Source organism: Phalacrocorax aristotelis, chromosome 2, assembly GCF_949628215.1.
Source record: "Phalacrocorax aristotelis chromosome 2, bGulAri2.1, whole genome shotgun sequence".
Classification (NCBI taxonomy): Eukaryota; Metazoa; Chordata; class Aves; order Suliformes; family Phalacrocoracidae; genus Phalacrocorax; species Phalacrocorax aristotelis.
In genome coordinates this window covers 159,339,859-159,364,528 of record NC_134277.1, presented here as the reverse complement: position 1 = coordinate 159,364,528, position 24,670 = coordinate 159,339,859, and the positions used below count along the sequence as shown (strand labels likewise).

Below are 24,670 nucleotides of genomic sequence, written 5' to 3'. Positions count from 1 at the left end.
TGCAGAAGTAACAGTGGCTTGGTTATGCAAATAAACAGGAAAGTTCTGCCAAATTCAAACATCTGGTGCTCATCTGTTCTTCCAGGACTAAGTGGTTCCATCAGAATCACTTCACGGTGCCAGCATCTTTTAACTTGCAAAGAAAAATCTGCATACAGATTGAATAACTATTTATAGCTATATTATCCCAGAAAAGGGGGACTCTTTCTGGCATCGGAGCTAGCCAAGAGACAGAGACGAAAATGGCAGAAGACGGGACTAATCTACTGCACCTTAATTTAGCAACTCCCATATAGCAGTTTTGTCCTGTTATTGTCATTCACACAATAGCTCCATGATGAAAGTGCATTTTTGTACGTCTATTGACATTGCCCTGTGCCCTTCCCAACCCACAGCGGTACAGACATACTCTGGCAGGCCTGATGGAGCGGGGCAGCCGAGACCCATCGGCGCTGTTGCACATCACACTGAAACGACGTGCTGGAAGAGGCGCTGTGGAAGCCCTGGCGACACACCAGCCAGCACTGCTGAACGCTTGACGCTTGCCCAGAAATGTTTTCACAAAATACAGCTCCGTTGAGAACAGATGAGGCACCGAATGGCAGAGCACACTGTGGACCTTTAGGCACATGGGAAAAGGGGTTAGATTAACAGCATACTACAAAGCACTTCTAGTAAAGAGTCTGCAAAACCCTCGTATCAACAGAGAAAACCTAGACAGCACCCTGTGCATTTCCCACTCAGCTTGGATCTGGTTTGACATCAGCATAGTTCAGTTTACTAAAGCTGGTTAAAAGACATATATTGACTTTTATGGGTAATACATTGGGTCCAGAAAGCTACATGCATGGTTTCTAAGAACATGTAAGTTTAAAACAATCATGAACAAGTTTGAGCAGGAAATGAGAAGGAAGTTTCTAACCATCAGCAGAAGAAACCTTTACAAAAGATATCCAGTGGAAATAGGCAGGGACAAAAAAGAAATCTCAATTCCCTTTAGAGTGAAGTTTGAAATCTTTAAGATCCGAAACTCATTACTGTGGTGTCTTCAACAGCACCAGGGTGTTTCTGGTGACTTAGCAGGTCCTTAACAGTAGTGTACAGCTTTGGAGTTGGAGCACAAAGTTTACCCTGTCAACTCACTCTGCATCAATACAGTGATTTCAACCCTGCTAGCCCACTGTAACAGACTGTTATACCAGGCTAACTACAATGATAATTAATTTCTACTAATCAGTACAAACCAATTGCTTCACTCAATATTAGCCAAATCCCAGCCCAATTACTGAATATATCTAGTAATAACGAAACACTTCTGAGTTCTAGAGCTGTAAAACATAGGGAAACCCCCCAACTTCCTCACTTAGGAATAAATATAAGGAAAAAGATGTTTTTATATTGTACAATTCACTTGCTTGGTGTATGTACAGATCATTTTCCAAACACTAATGCTCAGGTCAGTCCCAGCCTCCCTAGGCACCAGAGGAAGGCAAACACTGCTGACGGCTCAGGTCTGAACAGCCTCTCTCCCCCGTTCTGATGGAGGTACGGAGATTAATTCCTTAACTTAGCAGCCACTTCAGTTAAAGCTTAAAACACTGCAGGAGGAATCTGGGATCCAGCGTGCACAGTACATCTTTGTTTTCCAACCCTGAGCATTTCAGTGCTGAAATAAAAGGCTTTCATATCTTTCTCCCTGAATTGCCAAATGCATTTTTTCCAAGCTTATTTTATAGCATCTTTTCTGCAGTAACTCTGTAAATGGGGCCACTACATTCCTCCCCTTCACTCATTGACTCTGTAGCCAGTCTCTTTTTCAGTAAAGGTGGAAACCTGGCATCCTTGTTTAACAAACTTTTAATAAATCTCCCAAGACTTTAGGACCAAAAGACATCACTGTAAAAGAGATAGTAATACTTACCCTGACCAATGTAAACAACATCCACCATTATGTGTAAATTATATTAATATCTATTAATGCAAAGTATATAAAAATCACTATGTCTCTTTATTGCTCTAACACATTTCTATATCCAGCAAGTCAAATCCAGTCTCAGCCTTATGCTGCTACAGTCTTTTATTGTCTGTTCCAGTGAGAGCTGGTATGTAAACTAGAAAAATAACTAGCCCCCAAAACATAAGTGATGGATGGTTTCCTGGTGTGGTTCACAGGTTTTAGTTCACAACCAGTAATTTGCCCATTTATCCTTTTACAGATGTCATCTCATTTACTAGCATTATCAAGCCTGCATCATTTTGTCATTCTTCTATTTCTGCCCCAATTTCTTGGTCCTGTAAGAGTTAATCAGAATCCAACTGAATATTGACACTTCTTTCATAAGTGTTTCTAAAGATTTCTATAAGGAAATTACTGTCTCCAAGACCTTCTCTGGAAGCCTTTCTTTCCTCTATCTCCACTCAGAGCTGTGGAAAGTGGGCATGAGGACGGGAGAGGTGTGAGGACTGCTAGGTTACTTGGCATCATCTCTCCAGGACATGTCAGTTAGATTCTACTTCTGATGGAAATGATTAAGCTAATAAAAACCTCATTGCACGCACTGGGCACTGTGAAGTTATTCCTTGCTGTTTACAGCTGTCTGTTCTGATGTTGGAGGAGAAGCTTATCATATTTTCCCACCACAAAAGCTTCTTTTGCTGATAGACGGGATCTCCAAGACAGTGAGACAGTACTCCCTTCACTTTTTCCTGAACAATTATTAGCAGTTCCCAGGACTAGAGGTATAAGGCTGGAGACTGAGGGGAAAATAACTTTCGCTTCTTTATTCTTACACAATAACTGAGTTGTTTAACATGAAAAAGTTCCATTGCTGTTTCAAAATCCAGGAAAATCATTAAAGATTATTTCAATGGTTTTTCAATGCAGAAAATAACAAATATCTTTCAGTAAAGCCAGGTTTCCACTATATTTTCAAAGCAGTTCTCTCTTTCAGCTCAGTCTTTTAAAAAAGAAAGGTGATTCATCACTCAGTTAGTTCCCTCTAGGAAAGTACAGCATTACAGGATCCCAAGAAACACGCAAAAGATGTGCACGCAAAATGTAAAATTGTCTTAGGGGCATATCTCAGGGTGCACCTACACCCTCCTTAGCACATATTCCATAAATTCCCCTGGAATTTAGGGGAAAACCTAGAAAATGAGCTTTCCTGGAAAGAAGGAGATATCAAGGACTTAACAACTAGTTCTGACTTTTTTTCTGGCCTACTAGAAATGCTTCCACTTTCCCCTGTTCAGCTTCAGAGTCTACGGGAAAGTCAATCTCTACTGCTGTGTGCCAGGTGTCACGCTGAGTTCCTCCAGCTGGTCCAAACAAAATAAATATCACAGAGCTCTATGTCCCACAGGGGTACTACCCCATAACCTGAAAGCAGGGATGGCAGCAGCACTGTGCTTGTTAGACTGATCAGCTCTGCTTCTCTGCAGAGCTAGAAACCTGCACTGGGCGGCTGCGCCACCTTAGCTCTGGAGCTCCTCTCTTCAGAGCTCACTTGGGCATTTCCAGACAACACCACACCGCATGCGGCAGATACAACCCTGGGGTCTCCCTGTGGCTTCTCATAAAATCCCATCTGCATAGCTCTCTGTCGGTACAAGAGAGTTCTAAGAAAATGACGGTGGTGGTGGTTTCCAAGTTGGCCGAGGAGTTATCTAATTGACTAAAATGCCTTACAGCCGGTTGGGCTGACACAATCAGGTATTGCTCTTTATATAGCGGAATCACAAAAGGAAACTGAAGGAATTTCCTGTCATGTGGTCTTGTTTTCCTAAATATACCAACAGCTCTCATTTCAGAAACCCAAAAGGGCGATGGAAACAGTAATGTCCTGCAGGCACTAGTTGAAGGTTTTCTTTTTACATCTCTAGTTTCCACTAATCATTACACTTTGGAGCATAGCCTTGTAGAAAGTTTAATTTGTTTTTCTTCAGTGATGGGGAGATGTATAAAGGCCACTGCAAATTAAATTTGTCCAAACATCTCCCATTTGCGCATCTCACTGGAAACCATGAGCGAATTCCACTGGTTTGCAGCTCTGGTCATGCAGGAAATACTCTGTGAATATGTAGTGTTTTGGCACATCCTTTTCACAACGCTGGTCACAAGCCAAGAGTAGGAATGGCAGAAGCATACATTTTTCAAATTTTATTTTAGTCAGTTGAATGGCTTTTAATCCCAGAGCCAGCTCAGACTGGAACAGGTTCAAGTTTGCAGCAAGCTGTTCAGATTTACTTTTTAGCAAAGTTTAATAGCTCAACTGCTTTGATTTAACCAGTTTTATGAATAAAAGTCAAAGATCCATTCCCTTCTCTTTTCCCCCCTGACAAAGCACTTGAAGAAAACTGGTCATTGTGCCCAGATAGGCCTGAAATCTGCTGTAACACAAAGATAACCATACCTCTTGAGCAAAAATCTCTGTAAAGACCTGAACAAAGAAGCTTAAATACAACTAAATACTGGAAAGTTAGGATCTGGGTCAAGTTCCAGACCTGGGCTTGCTCAGAAGCAATGTGCCTCAAGCAGGAACTCACTTGCACATGCAGGTTTTCCTCCGCTTACTCGTGTCCCTGGCACCTCTTCTCCATTGTCAAAGACACACCAGCAGCTCTCTGGGTCCTGGCTGCACTGCACGGGTGAGAAAGTCCCGTTGCCCCCTTCACACTGCGGGATGTAGCCTTTGCCAGCTTCTCGTAAACGAGTTTTGGACTTCAGCATATTACAGAAACTAGGACCTTTAAAGAAAGAAATCCATTGCAAGATACAGAGCAGAAGACAACAAACTGATCACCTGCAGAAATGAACTATACTAATGTACAGAATTGTCCTAAACAGCAGTGTTTTCGGCCTCTTTTGTATAAGGAAGAAAGGCAAGTAGTGATGAAACCATAAATAAATCATTATAGAAACAAGAAATTTTACTTCCACTAGGAAAAAATGCGCTTTTTTCTGGAGATCAAACTGCAGTTTATATGGGTTTGCATCAATAAAATAGCAGAAAAAATACTGATATTTATTTTGTATTAACATCTTTTTTTTCCATAAATTTTAATTTAAAAAAAAAGTAATTTTTTCAACAAAATTTTTTGAGCGAAATCACTTTAAGTGTAACAATACAATTATTTACATTATAAAATAGTCAAAATGTCCCCATTTAATACCTTCAAAGCTGGAAAAAACCAACCATGGAACAGCAATGTTCATGGTCTCCCACAAACAAACCAAACCGGGAACATGAGTATGAGGAACCACCCCCTGACAAGAAGATCCAAACAGTTCAGCCCAAACTTGAGACAAAAATGTTTTTTACTAATTTTGTTAACCTGCCTGTAAACCTCTTTAACAAACCATTACACAACTAATTCCTCAGTGAACATGCAGTTACTTATCCACATCAGACCTGGTGCAGGTCGTCATGGACTTCTAGCATTAGCCCATATATCAGCCCAAAAGAAAGCAGACTGGCTGTGTCAGATGAAAATACTAACTCACTATCCTCTCCTGAGTAATTATCTACCCTGTTACAGATGTTACGGGAGAAGGTTTCCCTGAAGCCAGCAGGTTCTCGCAAATTTTCTATGGGAGATGGCAAGCAGAAAAATCACTAGCTAAAGAAATGAAGAAATAAGCACAGTGGAACAGTGGGCTCTTGGGCTGCCTGCACTGCTCAAGAGAGCAGAGCCAATGCATGGGCTCCAGTAGGGCATCCTAACCCTTACGAGCAGAGATTCTTCAACTTTTTGGATCAACCATCTCCTATGAGACCTCAACAGTTCTCTATCATTATTTGAGGACAATACAAAGGTATTGTAGACCTAATTGCATTCCATGGAGCAGTTGTGGACCATGTAAAATGGACTCACTGACTGCACGTGGCTCAGTTCCCACAGTTCAGGATTCACTGCCTTAGAAAACTCATCCACAATACCGAAGAGTTTTCTGTGGCTGTCAGAAGTGGAAGGTAAAGCAATACAGAGAAGCCTGTTCATCAGTTTGTCTAGACTGGTTTATTTCTGGTGTTATGAAAGTAAAGGATAACTAGTTTCAGCTACCCGTTCAATGTTGACGTGCCTGTATGTACCATATCACTGAGAAGTTAAACTGTAAGCCCCTATGTTTCACGGCCACAATTCTGAAAAGGAAAGTACATATGCTGCAAAGTATGAGGCATTGCCACTAGTGTCACAGGCCGTGGGTAAGGCAATACTCACACTCAGGATTGCCATCCAAATCTGTGCTGCCACGCTGAAATACTTCTCCTGATAAAGGATCTACACACCAAATATCTGTGTCAGATCTCTGTAGCACAGCGTATTCTCCTGTCTACAAAGAATCAGTTACATGTCATTGCAGGGCAATGCATATTAATACCGACACATCACAATCCATACCCCAAAGGTTGGTTAAAATATTTGATTATATTTACATTTGTCCATTAATACAACACATTGAAAAGAAACACAAAATATTAAAATAGTCTACCTAATTTAATACACAGACCAGGCCCCGAGAGAAGCAGTATGCAGACTGAAAGCCCATTGAGGTGAAGTTCTGGTATAATCTTGGTTTGAAATACCTGTTCCTTGCCCATCTCAGGGCTCTAGCCTGCTCACTGCCATGTTTTGAGAGCATCATGGACCCTATTTTGGGATACCTGCACCCAACTCCCTCTCATCCTGACATTCTCTCACAGCTCAGGAAGAAAGAGCCCCCCAGATAGCAGTCAATTAAGTTGTGCCTTTTAAGCATAGCCCTGCAAAAGGACTAGCAGAGCCACCCCCTAGGAGGGCAGCATTGGCACGGGCAGAGCTTCCTAATCCCAGTCTTCATCTCAAAACTATTTAAATTCTGCCTTTTGGGGCAACACCTGCTGCTTGTTTTGTCTTACCCTTTTCTTTCAGGTTAATAGGAATGCACAAGGGATGCTTAAGGAGCATAGACTGAAACCGTACAGGCCTTTGGCACGGTGTAAGCAAAACCAGGGAGGTTTTGTTTCTTCCTCCCGCACTTATATTAAAATCACCTCAAGACAGTGGGGGATGAACAGATCAGCTGTAGAGGCATCCAGCTTTGAACCACTCTGTCTCCAGCTGGAGATTAAAGCATTGGTTCGAGATCGCTGACATGATGTCTGGCCTGTAAGAGGGAAAATATACATTCATGTTCAAATAAAATCAAGTTCTCAAACTTGTGCCAGAGAAGGGCATACATCCCCAGCTCCTTCACACATCTCCCTTAGGCTCTGCTACAGCCTCAGGATGGGAACTCCCAACTGGTGTTTGATAACCACAAAATCACAGGACAGTTGAGGTTGAAAGGGACTTCTGGAGACATCTGGTTGGACATCTTGCCTAACCCCCCCTGCTCAAGCAGGGCCATCAACAGTAGAGGGACCATTCTCAAATCATGCAAGCCAAAATCACACAGTGAAATTAAATGAACTAGCAAAACAAGCATAAAACTCCTTCTTTTCTTGCAATGGTTAGAAACAAACCTTGCTTCATGCGTATCATACTAGAATTTTCAATAAATATTAAAATTTGTAAGAACAGGTTAAGTCAAATATTAGGGAATAAAACAACTAACATTTGGGAAGTTCTGCCGAGCGTGAGACCAAGGAATCCATGACATAACGTCCTCTCTCATCCACGCACCAGCAATGACCTGGCCAGGGAAGAAAAGCAGCTTTATTTTAGATGCTGTGCTGCAGTATGCTTTGCTGCATACTGGGAAGCAGCTCTGTACAAAGTGGTCAATAAATCTAAGTCACAGTTAACTCTGTTACCCAGAGATAAGTAGACCACACCTGCGAGCAGTGGTGAGAATGGAAATACAGCAGCTCTGGTGAGACTGTTCCGTTGCAGCCCGACCCTGCAGTGTATCATCTACTCCCAGCAATTTGGTGCCATCCACAAACTTGCTGAGAGTGCACTCCATCTCATCGTCCTGCTCATTAATGAAGGCGTTAAGCAGTACCAGCCCCTGAACTGACCCGTAAGGAACACTACTAGCAGTGAGCAAGTGAACATCGACTGATTTTTGAGCCCAAATGAGCTGCCACTTGAGTCCCTCACTCCAGTCAATCTTCCACTCATCTTGCAGACCACTTCACCTCTCTCCAGTCTGGCTACGAGAATAGAGGTTTTCCATCTTTTGATTAGAATTCTGCTTAGCTTTTCTTTGTTCAGACAGCCCAGAGTATCTTAGCAATTGTTCACCTGTGCTCTGGTAGCACTGAGTTGGCTCCCAGTTTCCCAGGCCATCACACTGTGGGATGTAAGGGAGAAATCCCAGCTGCGCTGCTTCCCCAGCAGAACGTTTTGAGGTGAAGTGACTCCGCCAGTAGAAGTGCAAGACTGTAAAAGATAAGTAAAAGATAGCTATTAGTGGCCAATACAACATATTTTAAATGCATGTTTGTACACCTGAATGTTCCCCGTACTTTAGAAGGTAAATTAATAAATGCTGCAAGTACATAAAGGCTGGTAAGTGTCCAGATCTTATACATGCATTGTGCCATACGTACATATAAGACAACTGAAATCAGCTCGTGGATTGGCAGGTAAATAACACTGATTAATTACACCTGCTAAGTTGCATCTGTTTTTTCAGCAAAGTTGAATTTGACCTAGACTACTCTTGCACAGGTCCTGGGCATGAATCCATTTAATTAAGCTCTCATCTCTCTTTCACCTACCTGACCGTGCAGCCAGCTGGAGAGCATAGTCACTGCCCGATAACAGCTTCTCAGAGACCACTGCCTCTGTCTCGTAGGGCCGCGCAGAACGCAGGAGGTCACTGTCTGTGAGCTGTATTCCCTTTGCCATCAAGAAGCTTTCCCCAAAAGGGAAGTGGGAACTATTTGATGCTAGGATGAGCTGCTCTGCCTCCTCCATAAATTTCATGGCTTCCTGCTTAACACCTTCACACATACCAGGACCTGTAGAACCAGAGGGTGTTTTAATGCCTTTCATGTAAACCCAAAAAAAGATTTGCATGTGAAAACTAGCTGGTGTTTTAATTAGCATCTTCTCTTTCCTCCTGCACTTGCTTGGTTTTGAATCGCTTAATGAAGCAAGCAAACAAGACTTGTCAATGCTTAGCTGTATAATCACATGAGTCCAAGAGTACCAGGAATCATCCAAACATTCCCCAAGTCTTGGCCCAAAGCCTTGATAATTTTAAGTTACTTCCTCATCATTGGTTACAAATGGAGTTATAGGTCTCTACAGAACTGTCCCTCAGCCACTGTCGTAAAAAATTGGATAATCAGAAAAGAGAGTGAGAAAGGAAACTGAGGGTATCTCACTTGGGTCCGGAGTGGCAGCTGACACTTGGCCTGTCCTCTCCCTACATCTACTGACCTAGATATGGCAGTTCAACACACTGAACCAGCTCAGTAAAAGCTGCTCTGCTAAAATAACTCCCTGCTAATCTGCTTTGTCCCCTTTATTCCCCATTTGCCCACAGGACTGTCATCTCCAGCAGTCCTTGCCCATTTGGAAGTTACCATTCATTGGCCTGTCTCTTCCTCCCAGCTTGAAAATTACCATGTGATGAGAATGGTTTTAGTGACTACATTTATAATATAGGTCATCTGCTGAAGTAACCCCAAAGAGGGCCCAGCAGCTTTGGTGGAGATGCCTAAACAGAGGGCTTACCAAACTTCACTGCTGGCCTCACTCTTCTCCTAGTGACTTCTAGGGGATACCTGTTACTCTTGATTTCATAGTAGGAAACAGTAAAGAAAATTCCTATTGCCTCATTTTAAGGCATTCTTGAAAGTCATTTACATCACAGTGTAATCTTGAATTTTCCACAGGACTCTTCGCACATTGTTTCTAACTTCAAAGTGTTCTTTGCTGTCTGGCAAAGGCAAAAGCAGTTTATCTTCTGCAAAAGAGTTATCGGTTATCTTCTGCAAAAGCACTGTAAGTCCAATTTCCAAATTGTTAAATCTGCACAAACTTGATATGGAACTTCAGTCCTCCTTATTCCCAAAGCTGAGACACCAGTTATTTACCAAAAATGAGTTACTCCACATCTGGTGGCTAGCAACAATGGCAGTATTGATGATCTTTCCAACAAGTCATTGTCTCCTACCTCACAGCACTTGAAAGGACTTTTGTCTTGTGGCATGAAAGCAAAGATCAGAAACACTGCTACTTGTGTGCCAGAAATTCGGTTACTTACATGCTGGGACCTGGTTCACTTCTGCCTTTGTTCCTTGCAGCTCTTCTCCTTTGCTATCAACACACCAACAGTTACGAAGTTCAAAGTGGCTTAATGGAGTGCTGAAATCAGTATATGGTCCTGGGTAATAGGTCAGCTGCTCATTCAGGAGCTGCCAGAATGTATATGGATCCAGTAAAATGTTCTCAGATGTATAGGTCACGTTTCCTTCCAGCACTTCAGGTGGGAGATCAGTGAAGGACGAATATACGGTGAATGCTGGGAAGACATTCTGGTGCCCAGCCTCATACAAAGCTTTAATAAAAGCTGAAAAGCCTTTGGAAGACACCTCTTTATATCCAGTTATGATGTTAAGTAGATTAGCAACGGGCAGGGTTTTGCCTTCATTGTTCTCTGCAATCCACCTTTGATACCACTCAAAGGCTTGCTCAGAAGGTCCACTGCACTGCACCTGCCTCCAGGCTCCGTCAGCATCGCACTGCGGGAGGTAAATGCTGGAGGGCTGAGACAGAGCACTTGGATCTGACAACAGGAGTTTCACAGCCTTTAGAAACTCCTGACCAGCTGTTACTTGGCAAGAACTTGGGCCTGGGGGAAAGAAAAACGTGCATAGCATGTCTTATGAATGTACTGAAGATATACAATGCTCCCTAACCCCCTACTACTATAAACACCATTACTAAAACTTGGTCACTTATCTTAACACTAACAACAACATTTCTGGGCTGTTATTAAGAGAGCTGTTGTTATTAAACTCCCATGCTGAAGCGGGGTAAGATTTCCAAAAGTACGCAAGCACTGAAAGATGCATGTAGATATGACTTTTTTCAAATATTTGAGCACTTCAGGTGCCTGTAGTTCTCCCTGGGGGGGACAGGTGTTTGATGCCACTAAATGCCTTCCTGAATCTGTTCATAACAACTAGGTATTTTCAGATACACTTGAAAATCTGGCAGCTAATTCTTATTCAGCCAATCCCTTCAAAAGCAACCATCTGAATAGTAGCATAACACTGATTTTATTTCCCCTTGGACCTAACCAGAATTTTCAGATTCTGTTGTCCTCTCTTCCTATTACCTACTGAATATTGCTGCTGAATATAAAACCCTTCAAAATCGTGGAGTGAGCTAGTTTTGGAAGACTTTTCTGCCATCTCCTGAGCCAAATTTCATTTTGCCACCAAGCAGCAATACAAACAGCAAAACAGAGGAGCTCATCTCCTTTTGAGCACCAGAGAATTTTGAACCTGTTTATTTTTGACTGCGCTACATATGGGTTGCTAGATATAAATCCTCTACCCATTCAGATCACTGTGATAAATTCCCCACTATTTCTGCAAATTGCTATTCAAAGGAGCTCCTTCACTCTGTACCACTATCATCTGCTGGATACTCTGCTATTCCTTCCAAAATGAGAAGCAGGCTCTTCCCTTGGTCTGTCCTCCCTGTAGATGTGCCATTTTCAGTTCACAGAAATTTGAAAGACAAACCCCCCTAGCCTATGTCCTTCCTTCTTTCTTTGTATTACATTTCTAGAAGGGCAGAAGGGGCAGTTCATAGTCTATAAGCAAGTTGCAGTGCCAAACTGATATCCAAGAAGTCATTTGTGACTCAGTTTTCTGGCCTGTGTGACTGTCATGAGAAACCTATTAGACTTTGAATTCCTCTCCTGTGTTTGGACTCCTGTGACATCCTACCAAGTTGAGGATATATTCTTGAGCTAAAAGACTGAATGAGGTTCATGGTTTAAGGCACTGAAGCTCTTCAGTTCTCAGGACAAGGATGAGCCAGTGACCATGCCCAGGTGAGTTGGTTCTGGAAGTAAAGGAACCTTTTCACCTGGCATGGTTTACATTCAGTAACACACATACCCCAGGTCTCACGGGAATCATGGATGTTATATACTCTAGCTACACACTTAAGTAGAGGCAGATGCCAATGACATGCTCATTAACAAGTCAAGACCTCAGGCTCCTCTGTTTTGAGTGTGCCTACCCTAATCCACTGAAAGAAGAGAGGACCATCCTTGAGACTTAGGATATGAAGGTTTGCATACAATGTATTTCCCACCATTCCCCTGCAACTGTAAGGCTGACTTGCTTTCCTATTAGGGGACAATATTGTCTGTATACATCATCTGTACATCTACAGATAAAATCAGATATGAAGAAAGAATCACAAAATTCCAACACAGTATCAGGCATCTTTAAATTCCAGTCCCTAAGACTTACACTGCATCGGCTTTCCAGCTTTTCCCCTTATTCCTGGAATAGTCTTGCCATTCAAATCAACACAGAAGCACTTCGTCCCATAACACTGCAGTGGCAGAAAGTCTCCATTCTCGGTACAAGAGGGAATAAAAAGATCTGATCCTGCAGGCAGGCTTTGCTTCAAGATTTGCAGGTTTCTCCTTTGCTTCTCACAATCAGTGGGACACCTTGGATGTCTCCCTTGAACTCTTGAGCCTGGAACTTCCTTACCTGAAGTGTCCAAACACCAGCACTCTCCTGCATAGCATTGAACTTCCTCATACCTCCCCTCCTTGGTGCATGTTGGAACAAACAGGTCCCTTGGCTCCTCACCACAGTCTTTGGATCCCAATGCTAGTTTCACCACTTCACCTAAATCTTCAGCAATGCTTTTGGGGACAGAAATCACTTGTTGAAGAAAAGTGAAGAACTCTGGTAGTTCCAGAACAGAGGAAAGGAATTTCATTATATTCTGATTGTCCTGTAGTGTCACAGTCCGCCCAAAGCTGCCTACAAGAGGTTTACTCAAAATGGAGCCCCCCTTTGATACCGCCAGTGAGAATGCCTCAGCTGACTCCAGACGGGCTTGGCTGTTATCCCTCTCTGCCGCATCCTCCTGAGGGAAAAACTGGCCAATGCTGTGTTTCCCACTAGTGCCAAGTGCCCCTGTGAAGTTAAACTGGATCAAATTCTTCAAGAACCTTCCTCCAAAGAGGTTTTCTTGGAAACGCTTTGGATTGGCAGTAAATTGTAGTGCCACTTCAGCCAGTTCCCTTGATGGGAACATCCCCGTGATGGCTTCACTGAGGGTGGTTTCTAGCCCAGGAATTTGGCTGACATACGGACTTTGTGCAACTGGGGATGACAATCCAGAGTCCAGAAACAGCTCCTTGAAGGAGCGAGGGCAGGGTCTTGAGAAGCCAGCTATTTTTTCTGACTGCATATCTGGCATAGAAAACAAGTTGGGCTGACTGAAGTACCCAGCAGGGCCATAAAAGATCCTTGACAAGGCCCGGCGTCTCTCAGAAATGCACACTTGTTCTTCACCTAGACAAAAATTAAAAAAAAAAAAAAAAAATCAAATTTTTGAAACTTCCAAAACATGTACCTCTGTGGCTGTCTTTCAAGCAGTCTTGACAGAAACGATATACAAGTATAGTTTAACCTGTCTCTAGTTCCTCAACTACACATCACGCACATTGATAAGGAAATTTGAACTGTTGTTGAATATGGTCTATAAATAAATTTCTCCAGTCACAAAGTGAAAGGAAACATTCCTCCACCACATCTGTGCTCTCTGCTCTGCGGTCTTATTCTGGTTCTATTGTTTCCCAATGTAAATCCTCATTCCTCTTCCTACAACTGAAAGAATGAATGAAGTCTTTTCCAAACATGTTAACTCTCTGGTAGGATGCCTGCTTCTAATGAAAACCTCTGACGATCCAGGCACAATATGTGGTCCTAAGAAAGAGACATAGACTGCAGAAAAAGAAGAAGTAATTTTAACCAATGCCCACTAATTAGGAATTTATGGAGGCTTTCTTCCTAGATCTTCAGTTTCATAGTGAAGCATTCATTGCAAGAGGTTTGAAACCAAATTGTTAAAAATAGAGTGCTAAGGACCAGATGGCGTTCCCAAGTGAGCTCTAAAGGAAAAAAATACAAAGTTTCAACAAAAGTAGTCAAATGTCAGGGTACTGATGGTACCAACAGTGGCCCTGGCCACCCTCATCTTGGGCCACACTATGTCATAGGTGTGTCTGCATCCAGCCCAGTCTGTACGTTCATACACAGACAGCAATGCCTCCAAGTTACACATCACTGAAGCAGGACCTCTGAAAATGTCAGCTTAAGGCTCAGAAGACATCAAAAAAGGAAAGATTTGGTAGGTATAAAGACACTGAGACCCAAACAGGACGGCTATGGCACTGACTGGATCTCTGGAATGCACGCAGCAGCTTGAATCATGTGCCACACAGTTACTGTTCCTTGAAAAGTAGCAGACTTATAGAAAAGGGATGCAAAAATATTTTGAGGACGGAACAGCTTTTCCAGGAGGAGAGACTATTCAGCTCGGACAAAAATATATGATAAAGGTTTTTAAAAAAACAGGATTCTCCACATCATTCACAATAGACAATTATTATTCAGTATTTCTCACAGTACAGGTATTAGAATGGTCCAGAAGTGGAGCACATAATTATGATCATGAAATTTATTGCCAGATGATGCTAGGAATGATAAAAGGTTAAAAAGCAACTAGGGAAATCCCTGGAAGATGACTCCACAGAAGAGTGCTAAACGCAGTGATCTGGGCTCAGCCTCCAGTCTGGGGGACTCCCTAGCCTGCAGGCAACAGGGAGGATGTATGGAAGCTATATGCATTTCCCATGTTTCTCACACTTTCTTCCTAAGCACGACTGCTGTCCCTGTAGGGGACAGGATAGTGGATAAACACCTTTGGTCTTCTCCAGTATGGCCTCCCTTGGGCCCCCCAACCCCATCCCCATTTATTCCACATTCAGGCAACATGATAAAGCAGTCATAAATCCTGTTAACAGTATGGATAAAGGCTGGAAATCATAAAAGCTACTAAAATAGATTAGCAAGTAGTCTGAGGCTCTGTGATCAGCATCCTTCTCACTCCTCCTTTTGCACCCCTGAGCTGCTTCACAGGTCCTGGTAGGGGCTCAGGGTCCTGCACAGTGGTTCCTTTGGAATGGCTTTTTCTGTAGGATGGGCCCCTTCTGCTTTCAGCTCTGGCTCTTGGTAAGAGGGATGAAGAACATTCCTCTGAGGACCAATAAGTTAGTGTAAGCCACAGTCCCGCAAGTATGCTAATACAAAACAAATGTAGGATCATGGTCTTTAAACGCTCTCCCCTCCTACCCACTGCTGAATCAAATCAAAGCAGAGAGAGAAGGAACAAACAGGAAAGCTCTGCTGGGGTGAATTTAGTGTAAAGGTCTGAAAAGGAGCATGACCCTATCTGGACTGCCTGGCCATGCAAGTACCCAACGTGCCACCCACCGTATGTCTGCCTCCTCCAGCACTCACGCTGCTGAGCGTGAGTCAAAGCTATTAAAGAGAAATAAAACAGAGCAGAACAGGAGACACACACACGGCATGTAGCTGTCTGAACACAGACTGCAGCTATATCCTCATGAAATACCTCCTCAGGAGTCAGTCTGCAAAACCTCTGCAGAAATTTTTCCCTGCTCACATTTCCTGAGCCCACCAATACAAGCTGCAAGCAGCCTCAAGCCATTGCCCCCTGCACCACACCAAAAAAAAAAAAAAATCACGAGGAGGGCTCAGCCAAGTACATTCAAAGAGACAACAACCAGGCCCAGCACATGGCGAGGCCTCTCAGAGGTTCCTCTGCAATACCCTTGGTGATCAGCCTCGGAGGCACGCTAGCATTGTCGTTTCGCAGTTAGCATGCCTGTGCCCAGAGCACTGAGCGACTGGGAGCTGTGACACCCAGGGTAGGTTCCTCCTTCTCTGTCTGAGTGGTAAGCCTGTGTCTCACAGACAGAGCAACTACCTTCCCTGAAGGTGGCCCCCGTGTTAAGACCTTGTGCTCCCCCTGCCCTCCAGCGCAATCCTGACCATTTAGGTAGTGTGCTTCCAAGTGAAGGTTTTTAATTTTCCTCCTCCCTCCCAGCTCTTTGACGTTTCTGCTGTCATTTCCACTTGGGGCACTGGTTTGATGGTGTATTCTTAATGAAGCCTCTCAAAGCCCAAACCCATACACCTTTTCTGAACTTCTTGGGATTTTTTTGATTTGGCAATTTTCATGGCCCAATATGCAGTGGCAGAGATGGGAAAAACATGCTTAGGATGAGAGATGCCTTAGAAATTCCAGAGAATTTCACTAAAGGAAGGAGGTAAAACCCAAAACCACCATCACTGGCTTCCTTATATTATGCCAGATATTCTGACCTAACACCCCAGTCCCTGGAGTCAAGAGACAGATATCACAGATAAAAAAGGAATATCATACTTAGTAATTTATTAGAATGTGGCTTTTAACCACAGGGAGGTTTTTTGATCCCAATTTTAACACTGGATTCTGTCAGAGCTGAGACGGGAAGTGGTCCTTCAGGTTTCTTTCTAAAGACAAAATCCCCACACTGGATACAGAGTGTTTGGAGAAGGAAGCTGGATGGGCCTGGCTTGAATTTGAGGCATACATGGATCTACAAGTCAAGCGTGCTTGTAGCTCCTTTTCTTTTCCTACACCTCCCACAGACCACGGCTGGCCTCTCGCAGACACAGCTGGGGGAAGCACCGAAGGACAGCGGCTGGCATTTGCACCACACTTTGACAATTACTATCCAATTGTTGCCTCCAGCTCCCTTTGATTTTTCCAAGGAAAATGAAAGTGATGCACACAGACTGGAGCAACTAAATGAACAGAAGAGAAGTACTCTTTTTTCCTTTTCCAAACCTCATACATACCACAGGCTGGAGGCTGTCCTTGTCTCTTTGTGCCCTGGACCTCTTGCCCTTTGGTGTCCACGCACCAGCACTGTCCTCCCCGCTGACACTGCGCTGGCGTGTAGCCCCCATCAGTATCACAAGACGGCACGTAGGCGTGCTGGTAACGCAGGGCAGCGTACCGCTCAGCCTCACACTTTGAGGGGCCTGGAAGAAAAGGAGTAATGCGTTCAGGAGGGAAAACTTAAAGTTTCAGAGCCATCTCTGCTTGATCCCACCGTTTGCCTATTTGGGGGGAAAAGAAAAAATAAAGTTTAATTTCCTGACTGTTTTCAGTAAATCTTCAAGCACCAGCCCAAAATGCAAATTCTACATCCTTTTTTCCCCTGGAGAAGTGGCCCCAGGGTTTTCTGCTGTAGGTATCATTTCTGCAAACTAAACGGAAGACAAAACCTCCACACATTTTTCAGCCGTAGCCACGGTAGGCAGAGTAGCAGCACCTACTGGGAGCCATGCTGGAGGCTAGATGAGCTCTGGCCCTTTAAACAAATGCCAAGCTGATCAACAGAGGTAGATGTGTAGCTTGGGGGATGAGATGCAGATAAGCATCAATGTTTCTGGTGAGAACAAGGCATTGCTCCTGCAAAAGGATCTGTACCTGGCTGCGGAGACTTGGTCTAGGACCACCCAATTTCTTTCATTTCCCTCTGCAGGGATCTGAAGACCCTACTCCTGCCAAACTGGCCTTAAAGACAGAGAAGCTAAAACTCCGTAAAGCAAATTTTCTAAGTTATGATCTCTCCAGTACTAGACTCCACCCTTCCAATGGAAATTCTGTTTGTTTATATAAACCTGCAGTCCTGCAGCCTAAAATTTTTCTCACCTTCAAGAGCTTTCCAGCCACACTCAGCTATCAGGTTGAGGCAGCAAGAGCATCACATCAGAGCAACCTGTTCATCAAGGAAGTCTGAGAACTTTCTTAATGTGTGTGGCTTCAGGTGGTGGGGTGAGAGCTGGGTAAGTCACCAAAGCAGGGGCTGAGGAACGTGATCACATCTCCATCTTGTGGCTGTTACGGCTTCGTCTTTGCTGACAGCCGCTGCATCCCTAGCTGCAGTCGGAGCTTATTGCACGACACTCTGCACTGGGAGGGGGAAGTTGCTTTCCAGACTCCCCAGAATGATCAGCTTGTCCCAGAAATAGAAAAACCATGTGACTATGTGGCCGGAAGACTTACGTCAGTATCTGCTTAATAACTGCTGATGTAACTCCTTAGCAAGGACAGCGATGTCAGAGGAATTAGGATGGGAGGATGAAGGATCACACCAGAGGGTTCAAACTCCCCCCAGCCAAGGCAATTCACTTGGGCTCTGGTGTAGGAGAGTGAAGGAGGTACCTGACCTCCTGTCCTGCAGAGTTCACTGCCTGTAGGCAGAGAAACCCTCTCCCTGTTTTCCTGCCCTGACTGGGGAGGGCATGGATCCAAGGGCAGGTCCAGAAGTTCAGCCTTGCTGGCTGAGGCACTACAAACTCTTGTGTAGCCTCCTGGGGATTGAGTGTGTTGTGGCCAGCGTAAGATCCTTCCTATTTCTGACTGCGCTGCCATAAATTAGGGAGCATTTTCTCAGGGTTTTAATTTAATAAATCGTCAGATCCATCTCCAGAATCTCAAGACAAGAGAGATGGAGTGTTCATGGACTTTCAACTAAGGTGAACTTCAAGTGCGTGGGAAAGCACAGATCAGAGGACAGGTACAATCTGCTGGTAAGAATGTACAATCCAGAGATTAAAAATCAGCTGCAACTCATGGACTTTAATACTTTCACTGAAGCTGTGATATTATATGCTTTTAGCGCAAGAGACTCCTAGAGCAATTCTCCCCAACAGCAGCTGTCATATATAATCTCCAAAATCGTCACTTTATTTACAGGGCATCACCGGGGCACTACTTACATCTGAACTTGCCAGAGGTAGCTAGCTGGACCCCCAGAAACCGCCTCTGCAGGATCCGATATATGCTGGTCTCCGTGAACACGCGGGCAGGCTCCAGCGCAGAGAAAAGTGTATCGTAAACTTCATCAAGCAGCAGTTCTAAGCCTGGAAAAGAGAGGCTTTAAGCACGGACCCTGGCTTAAAGATTACACCAGAGTAGCAGAATTGGAAGGCTATCAGGAGAAAGAAAACCAGTCCTCTAAACAGGCCAAATGTGAACTTACGCTGCATAACCCTAATGCCCAGTCATTAGCTTTATGTCTTGGTATCTACTTAAACAAGCAGGAGGAACATCCGGTAACTGGCACTGAGCTGTGGTTTCATTAGGTTCAGTCTGCAGCAGATGAATTGATGGAATTTGGGAAACTGATATTATCAAAAAACAACTCCCAAACATTTTGGTTTTATACCCAGAAAGACATGCAGTAGTTTCCCTGAGTGTAGAAATTTTGAGAACTTCTCACCTTCATGGGAATGAAATGTTGAAGTTCTCATTTATCATCTAAATTTTAAGCTATCACAATTTGCATTTTTTCCCTGTTTTGGGAGCGGTTTGTTTTTTAATTTTTAAACCCACAATATCTAAGGAAGAGGAGCTGGAAGTCCTTAACTTTCTTATTCCTCCTCCTTGGAAAAAAACCCATTCTTTGATGTGAAGTGTCCCATCAACTATTAACATGCCTAAAAGGTATCCTGAGGCTATGAGAGAAATGGAAGGACCATCTGATGTCCCTGCCTGTGGCAGGGGGTGGTCTAGATGATCTTTAAAGGTGCTTCTAACCCAAAGCATTCCATGGTTCTACCTGAGCAAGAAGAAAATAGTACAGTCTCCAGGACTTTTATATTCCCCTGCATTTGCTAATTAGACTTATCGAATATGATGCAGCTTTCAAGCGCAGGCAGAGGTTGCACATTCAGAAATCTTATTTCAGCATCCCAGAAAGGACAGGATTAGCTCCTGGGCAGCAACCCCGCTTGCTGCTGACTGAAATGCTGCTCCTAAGGGTGGGATTTCACCAGTGAGCTCCAGTCTTTCCCATAGGCACTACACTGGTCACAGTGGCCTTACCCCTTGTGAGAACAAAACTGAAGTCCCAAAGGAAGCTGAAGACTGAGAGTTGTTATTTGGCCCTTTCCCTTGGGAATTCAAAGCTGCTCAAGTTAAAGGATCCGATGCTGGGTGGTACTTACCAGTGTCTGCTAACTCTCTGCCCAGGCTGTCAGCGCAGTAACAGTACCCAGAGATCTCCGGGAACGTCTCCCGCAAGGAGCTGAATGTTTGGAAAGCCTCCGGGAGCCTGGAAGGAAAAGCAGCCTCCTGTGAAGTGTTTCCCTCCCAGATTTGTACAGCAAGGACGTCTGCACAGCACAAAGCCATTACAAAGCCCTTCGGTCCCCTTGTGGCAACCAGGCTTTGGGCTTTGACATGATCCAAAGCAGTGTTTCAGCAGGATAACAAGTCTCCTACGTGCCGTTTTTTTAAGCACAATTTTTTAGGCAAACACGGGACAATAAGATCTCCCTTCAGACAGATTTATGACTCTTCCTAAGCAGGTACCCAGCATCTAACACTCATTTTCAATTCTATTCTCATCTTTGAAAGTTTGTCAAAGAGTGTAAAATAGACAGACGTTGGCTTAATGTTATTACAACACCCGTTCATTAGCGCCTTCCACAAATCTGCACAGAATGGCAGAGTGCCTAAACACACAGGTTGCTTCCTCTCCCTACATGCTACATACGCGTTCTGCACTGAATTAAGTACAAAAGCTGATAAAAACCTCACTAATCTTTTTCATTTTGAGAGCATGGCTCAACAGGTTAAGGAGAAAGGGTTTTTAGCATATTACAAGTAAGATTGATTCTTATTTCTGGAGATCAAAGAGACACCAGTTTCTGGTATAATATTCTAGGAGTGACAACAACCAGATTCCAGTGAAGCAATGATTTAGGAAGGAAACTTAATAGGGTCAGAGCTGGAAAAAAAACCATAATAAATGTGATCTTAACTGACAGACACTCTAGGGTTTCTCCAAGCAAACAGAAGATAAGTTTTTCTAGATTCAGGCAATATGGCCAGGAGAACAATTTTGCCAAGTTCCAAAACAACCGTATTATTTTACAGACACATACCCTTACCCTGAAATACGACAAAGGTCTGGTGTCCCAGCTGCATGTGGCTTATTTGGGAAAAATCTAACAACAGGGAAGTGTCATTTTCTGCTCAAGACATTCAGAGAATTACACAAAGTAGGGTTTTTCCAAGGAAGGACAATCAGCAGTAAGGGTAACGGTAGATTAGGCCCTGATTAACTGGGGAAAAGGTTAACATGCCAAAGCACTTTACAGCAACTCTCTGAAATCGGGACCATGACCAGCCTCGGTTCCAAAACCACCTTCCTGCAGCCTCAGGGCTGCTCTGCTGGCTCAGAGCCAGTGGTCAGGTGAGAGAAGCGGAGTAATGGCCCTTTGCTGCCTTCAAGAGTCTGCCTGAGAGCTCTGCTGCCTCTTGCCAGGAGAGCTGAAGATGTCACTGCTTCCTCAGTACACCAAAGCACAAGCTGGGCAATGCACGAAGCAACACCAGCCCCTGGCAGAGGAAGGGACTGGTAAGCCCAGGGCTGTCCCAGCGTTATCCAGCAGTGCTCCTGTCTCAGAGCTTGCACATCTCCGTGTAGCTCTGCTCCCACGTCTTCAAATTAAAAGCCTACTGACTCCCTCCACTTTGGATCGTCAAATCCTGCACTGCTGCTGACACTAACATGCTAAAAGCAATGAAAAGGTCATAATTTGGGGCACAAAGGGACTTCTGCCAGCATTAAAACTGTGCAATTTAAGATACAAACAGCTAAATACCATCTTCCGAGGGTCTTCTACATACACATGGATATAAATGGCTTGGGGTATTTCCAGAGCTTTCTGTTCCCCTGAATTATCATGCACTGGCCACTGCCCAATCAGGAAAATGATCTTTTCTTAGGAGAGCAATGCCCCTGTATTCAAAGACAGTCTTCTGCACTGTTCATGTCCTTGGAGCTCATCACCTCAGCGCCTCAACATCTAGCTGAGTGAAACAGGATGCAATAAAAAAATTCTGCGTGCTGCTGCCTTTCATCCTCAGTGTTAAGAAGTCACACGCATAATTATACTGCTTTTATATGGGGCAGATGTGTAGTCATATCCTGTCATTCTGGTTATTTTTGTTCCAAGATGAGAATAAAGCTAAATAAAGTACAAACGGAAATAAATTAGGCCCACACAAACAAGAGGACAGAACTTTTCTCACCTTACTTGGAAAACTCACTTCCTACCACTTCTTTTCTTTTCTCAGCCTCTTTTTAATCACAGCCCTCGAGATGAGCAGTGATAATACAGAGGACCTCATTTATCAGATCCAGTCCAAAACAATGGCTGAAGGATTACATTTAACTTATGGATAAATTTATAGTGCATCCACGTGTTTCAACAAGAATGCCTGCACTCAGAAATACGGGAAAGTAAATACATGCTGAGGTTGTTGACATTTTCATCCAACTGTGAGTCTCTGCTCTTGGCTTCCAGCAAAGATAACTCATTACTGATCTTCAAAAGCAGGCTTGCAAGTAACCCCTTCTAAGTTTCTATGTGCAGCTCAAGTTATAGCTGCCTTCCTCACTGACTATTGAGAAACAGAGGGAGAAAATTAAATCTTGGTTTTTTCCATTGCCAACGGAATAATACAAAATAGGGCAGAGCCTCCAGTAAGATGGTATAAAGACACTGACAAAAGGTCTTCAGCATGATGAAAATTATAGAAAGAAAGTAAAAAGGTCCTCCTTGACTTTTGATTTTTTTATCTTTCTCCCCAGTCTGCTACAGGGCCTTCTATAAGGCTGCCTATCCAAGAAGGACCCAGGCACAGTCTGTATAAAATAAGTAATAGCAGCCAAGTCGCCAGGGTGAGGCAGGAAATTTGGGCTCATCTTTCTTTCCAAAAGTCTTCCTCTTGGGAAAGTCTTAGCTCTAAGCTTCTGAATTTCTCAATTTTTTTTTCTTTTAACATACAGATTTATTCTGGAATATTTGTAAAGAAGTAAAATTTGGAAAGGGAGTTAGTTTGACATGTCTAGATTTTAAAAATCAGCCTGTGGAACCAAAGAAAATTTTCCCATAGGTCCCAGATGAACATAAAGTTTGGGCTTAAAGCCCTGTTCTGCTATAGTCCTTTGCTGTGGAACTCATCCCTTCAACTCTGTATTCTGGCCTCCTGTTTATGGGACAGGATAATGACATTTCAGGCAGGAATAGTGTGAAAATAAATATATTAATGGCCTGAGATACTCAGAGACAATGGTAATAGGTTAAGTCAATGCCATAATTACGAAGGTAGGCAGCTGGGAGTGAAGTGATCCTGCTGTGATTAATTGCATGACACAGACACAAGAAAAGACCAATCTTACAGGACTTTGCAGACAAACCTCCCAATGGGAGAAAAAAAATGTTAATTTAAAGCATTGCTTTCTCCTCTGTAATTGCTCTTTTAGAATATCCACACTCCACAGACCAACAAACAAACCAGCCAGATTACTTTGCTGTTGCCAAAATAACCGCTTCTGAAGCTCTGACAAATTTGTACTGTGCATTTGGGCCTGCCTTTCAGTTTCACTTAAATTAAAAAAGAAAACCCTCAAAACAGCAAAATTGACATTTACAGTAAAATGCCTTTGAACTACAGAGCCAAGTCAGAATGAGACATTACATTTACTCCACTGCCCTCCTCCGGAGGAATGCGTTGGCTGAGATACCCAGGTAATGGCACTTCGCAAGAGACTAAAAGGTCCCTCTGGAGTGTCTGAACATCCGCACTGAAGTGAACTCCTCTCCCTGTGGTTCCCCTTGTTCATCCCTTATTTCTCCACCTGAGCGTTAACTCCCAGCTCCCCCACAGGACAAGGGCTTCTTGCTCCCACAGACAAGCATTTGATCCAGCGTTTTGAAGCCTTCCCCAGCTCACTCCAACCACCCAAAGCCAGTCCTATGCCAGCATGTGCATTCATCACTTGCTTGTTCCTGGCACTGCCTAAATGGACGAGACTTTCCCACCATCAAGTGGAACTTGCTCTTTGCATGTTGCCACTTGTCTATCTGTCCATCTGTTTTCATCTTCCCTTTGGAATCATCTTGCCTACCTCATACATACATTTGAAATCCCCTCTTCCTTCCCCATTTATCTCATTTGCTGTTGTGCGCCTGCCTGAAAGGTAGCTCTGGCTACTTTTCCAAAAACAGATTTCAGTGTGGTATCCACAGCTGCAGAGGATACACTGATTAGAGTGCAGGGTTGGAATATCAGGCTTTCCTAAATGAGAAAATTTAACTCAGAAGAAAAGTTTTTTTACTTTACTTGGTCCATTCGCTAACAGAAAATAACATCATATGGGGTCACAGAAGATGACCTTCGTGTGGGAAAAAAAAAAATGCAGGAAGATACTGACTTGAAGAGGTGTGCAGGATTGGCTCCCTGTTTCATAAGCCTACACTCTTACCTGTTATAACTATGGATAAGATCAAAAACCATCATGTCTGTAGTGTTGACAAACTTGCACTGGACAGGCAGAAACTCTCCATCTGCTGAGCACTGCGGTGGGCTTTTCTCCCCAAAGCCATGAAGAATGCGACGGTCTCGGATCTCACAGTTCCCCGGACCTGATGGGGAAAAAAAAGTAATGTTTACTGGCTTTTTAACTTTCCACAAAGAGCTGAGTAGCCATGCCATGGATTGGAAGGGGTTTAGATTCATTACA

The 24,670-nt window shown here is 43.6% G+C and overlaps 1 protein-coding gene across 1 annotated transcript in view; it reads right to left on the bottom strand.

Moving 5' to 3' along the window:
* Nucleotides 1-24,670, bottom strand: part of TG (thyroglobulin) — a 159,017-nt gene that overhangs the window by 130,643 nt on the left and 3,704 nt on the right. Inside the window, exons 5-17 of the mRNA XM_075085813.1 lie at nt 24,413-24,572; nt 20,079-20,185; nt 18,849-18,992; nt 16,917-17,102; nt 12,435-13,499; nt 10,205-10,792; nt 8,709-8,951; nt 8,230-8,367; nt 7,598-7,675; nt 7,035-7,147; nt 6,223-6,334; nt 4,546-4,746; nt 410-619 (exon numbers count right to left, since the gene is read on the bottom strand). Coding sequence (XP_074941914.1) covers nt 410-619; nt 4,546-4,746; nt 6,223-6,334; nt 7,035-7,147; nt 7,598-7,675; nt 8,230-8,367; nt 8,709-8,951; nt 10,205-10,792; nt 12,435-13,499; nt 16,917-17,102; nt 18,849-18,992; nt 20,079-20,185; nt 24,413-24,572 — 3,345 coding nt within the window. The remainder of the gene's footprint in view (nt 1-409; nt 620-4,545; nt 4,747-6,222; nt 6,335-7,034; nt 7,148-7,597; nt 7,676-8,229; nt 8,368-8,708; nt 8,952-10,204; nt 10,793-12,434; nt 13,500-16,916; nt 17,103-18,848; nt 18,993-20,078; nt 20,186-24,412; nt 24,573-24,670) is intronic.